We start from the raw sequence: 5,834 nt of genomic DNA, 5'->3' as shown, positions 1-5,834 counted from the left end.
TCATTTTATAATTGTAAGTGAAATAGATTATGGTTAATATCCAAAAATAAATAAATAAAAAAAAATTGGTTTATGTGTGGAGAAAGCGGAAAGGCCATTGTTTGGAGCATAACGTAACTGAGCGCCGAACGATTGGGAATGAATATTGTCAAAAAGCGGTGGCTACTGGCGAAACGCGAAACAGCACAAACGCGTGCCCTCCGAAGGTCCAAATTCAACCATCCCCACTACTTATAATTTTTATTTATTTATGACAATAATATTCCCCGTGACAGTTCAAGTTCAAAGTAAACGGACACCTTCTGCATCTTCTTAGTTCTTATTCTTATGTTATGGATAAGCATAAGCTTCAATCTTCTTCTGCCGCTCCACCATTCCTCTCTCTTTCCTATCTTATTATCAATATAAGATAAATATAATTAATTCATCTACATGCCATGCCATGCCACTTTCCATAATTTTAAAATCTTATTTCAAGTAACCGCGACTTTCAAATAACAATCCCCTCACACACGTCTTTCAAATTCCACTCCATATAAATACTCAAACCCCCTTCCCTCTTCCCTCACTCACCCAACATTCTATTCAACCAAAATCAAAATGGTCGATTTACATTGGAAATCAAACATGCCAACTTCCGACATGTCTCCCAAGGCACCAAAACTCTCTCTCTCCTTCCATAACCACAACACAGACATCTTCTCCACTGCACCCTCACTCCGCGCCGCATACGAAAACTATCTCCACCTTCCGGAACTCAGAAACCATTGGAACACGCCACACTTCCCTAACTGGACCAACGAACCAATCGTAAAACCCGCTTTACAAGCTCTCGAAATCACCTTCCGTTTCCTCTCCATCCTTCTGTCCGATCCCAGACCTTACTCCAACCGCAGGGAACGCAACCGCAGGCTAGAGTCCCTCGCCATCCACCAAATCGAAATCATCGCAATGCTGTGCGAGGACGAGGACCACAACTCCGCCACACGTGGCACCGCGCCAACTGCTCATCTCACCAACACCGACAATTGCCAGACCAGAAGCTACAGCCAAGAGAGTCTGCTCCCGCGCCTCGCCACCTGGTACAAATCCAAGGACGCGGCGCAGAGGATCCTTCTCTCCGTCGAATGCCAAATGAGGAGGTGTCACTACACGCTGGGTTTGGGAGAGCCCAACCTCGCCGCCAAACCCAGCCTCTTGTACGACCGCGTCTGCAAGCCTCGCGAGATTCACGCGCTCACTGGCCAGCGCGTGGAGAATCACGAGAACGACGCGGTGCACGCCACGCACCAGATCGCCGAGTGTTGGATCCGCGCCGCCTGTAAGCTTGTGGAAAGGATCGGCGACGCCATCCTTTCCAGAAGGTTCGAGGAGGCCGCGGAGGACCTCCACGCGGTGGAGCGGATCTGGAAGCTTCTATCGGAGGTGGAGGATCTTCACCTGGTCATGGATCCGGACGATTTCTTGCGGCTGAAGAACGAGCTGGCGGTGAGGTCGTCGAGAGGCGAGACGGCGTCGTTCTGCTTCCGGTCGAAGGAGCTCGTGGAGTTAACGAAGCTGTGCAGAGATCTGAGGCATAACGTGCCGGAGATTCTGGAAGTGGAAGTGGATCCGAAGGGAGGACCGAGGATTCAGGAGGCGGCGATGAAGCTGTACGTGGCGGAGAAGAAGAGCGCGTTCGAGAAGATTCACGTGCTTCAGGCGATGCAGGCGATTGAGGCGGCGATGAAGAGGTTCTTCTTTTCGTACAAGCAGGTCTTGGCGGTGGTGATGGGAAGCTCCGAGGCGAACGGGAACCGAGTTGGCTTGAGTTACGACTCGGCTGACTCGTTGACTCAGATTTTTCTGGAACCCACGTATTTTCCAAGCTTGGATGCCGCCAAGACTTTCCTAGGCTACTTTTGGGATAATGCCGATTCCAAGTTGGTTTGAATTTCAAATCTATCCGCTTAAATTGTATGGGTAATGTTATATTATTCACTTTAGTTTCATACTGTTACACGTCAGGAAACTAAAATGAGAGAGCAAAACAAGACATGTACTAATTTATAAATTCTTTTTTTCTTTTCAACTAAACTGAATTAAATTTTGTAATAGCCTTTGCTCCTTCTAAAATATTGGTTAAATACTTTTTTGATCTCTTACAATATTTTTTTTTTTAATTTAATTCTACTTTAATTTTAGGTCTTAATTTGGTCCCAATAATTTAAATCGTTCCAATTTCAAATTTTCGTCTAAATAATTTAAACAGAATTAATCGGTGGCCACGTAAGTAGCATGTAAATGCCATGTAAGTGAATCAAAATAAAAAATATAAAAAAAAATATTGATTTAACAATTAATAAGAGAGAAAGTTACCGTAACTTTGAAGTCAAAGTGACTGACTTTGTTTCCACTATTGATTATTTGAGTTCCATTCTATTCTAGTATTCTTAACGTTTAATTTATTGTTGGTATAATAAGATTTGATTTTTGATGAAAATGGAATGAAGAAAATATTGGTTACTAGTTTAGCAGTGGCGAACTACAGATTCTTCCCCTCTCGCTGCCACCAACCAAGGAAAAATAAAAACTACCCATGGGCTGCTAAAGAAACAGATAATAAAGGAAAGTAAGTGATGGTTTCGGTCGAAGGCTGAAAGAATACATATTTCCAACTTGGTCAAACATGTAGTACAAGTATTCCTTGGACTTTTAAATGTAACTGCTCTGCATCTTACGCGTTTGGTATCAACTTAATCACATAAAATTATCATACAATAATATATTTAGAAAAAATAATCAATTAAAAGGTGAAATCATAACACAATCATATATATATATATACCTTACTCTCATAAAAAATATGATCATCGCAATCAAATAATAGAAAAATACAAGAACAAACTTAAATTTCAAAAGAAACAACACAATATAGGAGTATTGGGCTAATTATACAAAAAAATTAATAATACAAATTTAACAACATTTTAAGCTCAACTTAAGGATAATTATCGACATAATATTATATGTGTACAAAGTTACAAGAAGGTAGCTTCTCAACATACAAAATGGTTTATCAACCTTAACTTAGCAACTAAATCTCTTCACAACATGACAACACAAATATCATAATATAACAACAATAATCAACTTTCAACACAACTCAACTTAACAACATATCGACATAACAACATGATACATCGTCATACATTTCAACAGAAAGATCTTGTACAACATAGGTGAACAATTTAAATAATTTGATCATATCGAACTAACTTAGTAATGTGATCTTTATATGCTTGCTAGATCAATAACAAATTTAGATATTAATTCACAATACAACACATTTTCTCAAATTTCGTTACTTAAACTATGAAAATCCAATATTCTTACTCGGGATAAAAAAAACTTGGGTGTGAACCTACCAGGGTCTTGGCATGTACAACTAAACCTATATAAAATTAGTCTATCAACTACCTTCCAAATAGTGTGTAATATAGAAAAAAAAATGTGGCTGATTTAGTAGCCAGAACAGGCCGTTCTCAATTTGGAACGGGCCGTTCCAAGCTATTAAATTAGCTTGTAAAACGTAGTTGAGAACGGGTCGTTCTGATTTCAGAACGGGTCGTTCTACATGAAAATTTTGTACGTGATTAGGGGGTGCAGAACGAGCCGTTCCGGATTTGGTACAGGCCGTTCTGGCCACTCCGGAAATTCTATAAATAGGGGTTGAGGGTCTTGAGGAGAATGTGAGTTTTTAGAGAGAAGTTTTGGAGAGAAGGTCTCTGGGTCTGTGAGCTACTTTCTCTCCCAAATTTCTCTGTATGAATCCTTTCCTTCTCTAGATCACTAACGCCTTCTGGCTTTTCTTGAAATTCAGATTAGGAAGCTTACTTTTGGAGGATTGAAGTTCCGGGTTGAGCTTCGGCAAGGAATTCTACTTCTTCTCAGTTATTGGCTATTTTGAGCCAATCTTCAGGTGAGGGAAGCTAGAGTGTAGATTGACTAAGTTGTTTTTATGTTGTTTATATAAGTTGACGTTATAGATGAATTTTAAATATGTTGTATATTGCTGAAGTTGTTTATAAAGTTGTTAACTTAAGTTGTTCATATGTTGTGTGTTGATAATATGTGATACGTTGTTAAAGTTGCTATACGTGGTAAAACTAAGTTGTTTTTATGTTGTTTATTGTTGAATTATTAATAAGTTGAGATGTATAAGTTGAAGTAATTTATTGATGTAAAAGTTGTTTAAAGTTGTATAAGTTGCCTATTGTTGAAAAATGCTTATTGTTGTAAGTTGCCTCTTGTTGTAAGATATCTATAGTTGTATTGTTGTGAGTTGCTATAAAGTTGTAAGTCGTCTATTACTGTAAAGTTGTAAGTCGTCTATTGTTGTAAAGTTGATGTGATGTCTATTGCTGAAAAGTTGTATGTTGTTTAAGTTGTTATGCTTATTAAGTTGTGAGTTGATTATGTTGTTCAAGTTGAAAGTTGTTGAGCTGATATATGTTGTTGATTTATAAGCTGATTAAACTGTGATGATAAGTTGTTGATCACTAGGACTAGGGGAGATGTTTTCTAAGTTGCTCATCCCATTGTGTGGATTGAGATAGTTGTGGTGCTCTGAGAGCCCAATTTGTTGAAAAACCCTCCTTAAGAAGTTGTCCCTTGGAGTGGACGTTGTATTGTTCTCCTCTAGGACTTAGTCGATCCCGTGTATGGACAAGGTCGAGGCACACGTGTACAAAGCGACCACTGTATAGGGACCAGGCCGAGCTATACTGATTACAAGCGGCTAGAAGTTGAGATACATAGTACTAAGGTGATAAGTTGAAAGTTTTTTTAAAGTTGAAAGTTGTTTTAAAGTTGAATCCCTTAGTACTGTGTGGGCGACATGGAAATAGTCGATCCATGTCATGGTTGAATGACCAATTTGAGTAAGGTATCTAGTTAGAGATGCAGTCTTTGACAAGATACTGGAGGGTGCGTGATACTTGGAGGACAGTGGGTGAGCTAACTCCACATGTGGATTGGTGAAGCTAGCCAAGGTCGTGGTAGGCTCATACCCAAACCTTCTATCCTGACAGTAGTATTGGACCTCCGAGTCTAAGTGGCACACCTGAGAAATCAACTATTGTTGTCTATACCTTGTTCTCTTCGGAGTTCCTAAAGTTGTTCTATACCTGACCTGGTTGAGATAGGTCAAACGCTGGATTCGGTAGGGTTTATGCCACCCAGACTGCTCAACCTCAGTTGTTGGAGATCTCCCAGTTGTATATGTGTGACGACGCATTAAATATTAAGTTGTATATTGTTGTTGTTGTATTAAAGTTGCTTCTAAGTTGTATGAATGAGTTGGGTTTTTATGTTGAATTGTATGATCGTTTGTGATGATGATTGTTATGCATTTATTGCATGATTGTTAATATGATGAAGTGTGTGGTGTCTTGCTTCATGATTGATTTTGAACTCTAGCTTACCCTCTTGTTTCCATGTGGATGGATTGCGATGATCATACCTTGTATGGGAGCAGGTCAGGGCCAGCTTGGAGTTAAGGTGACCGCTGCGAGACGGAGAGTTTTGATCCTCGTGTTAGAGTTGCCACCTTGGGTAGCAGTTTTGTGCTTGACCGGCACTACGAGATAGTAGTTTTGGATAACTGTATAAATACCTAATACTTAAAAACTTAATGATTTATATATATATATATATATATATATATATATATATATATATATTTTATGTTTTTGTATTTATAAGTTATCCAATTTTATTATTTATCTTAGTTCACTATTTTTAGTGCGATTCCACTAAGTGTAGGGACCACGGCGGGTCGTTACATAGTGCAT

At 39.1% G+C, this 5,834-nt stretch overlaps 1 protein-coding gene across 1 annotated transcript; it reads left to right on the top strand.

Annotated features, from left to right (window-relative positions):
• The first annotated feature begins 334 nt into the window (after window positions 1-334).
• HSPRO2 (Hs1pro-1_N and Hs1pro-1_C domain-containing protein) lies at window positions 335-2,147 on the top strand. Its single transcript, XM_020365309.3, has one exon. The coding sequence runs from the start codon at window positions 601-603 to the stop codon at window positions 1,930-1,932; it is 1,332 nt and encodes a 443-aa protein (XP_020220898.1). The 5' UTR covers window positions 335-600; the 3' UTR covers window positions 1,933-2,147.
• Window positions 2,148-5,834: the final 3,687 nt, after the last annotated feature.

Source organism: Cajanus cajan, chromosome 3 (genome assembly GCF_000230855.2).
Source record: "Cajanus cajan strain Asha chromosome 3, NIPB_CcT2T_4, whole genome shotgun sequence".
Classification (NCBI taxonomy): Eukaryota; Viridiplantae; Streptophyta; class Magnoliopsida; order Fabales; family Fabaceae; genus Cajanus; species Cajanus cajan.
This window is presented reverse-complemented; position numbering and strand designations above follow the sequence as displayed.

Excerpts from the sequence above, each read along its gene's own strand:
- HSPRO2 (XM_020365309.3), top strand. The coding sequence starts at position 601 with ATGGTCGATTTACATTGGAAATCAAACATGCCAACTTCCGACATGTCT.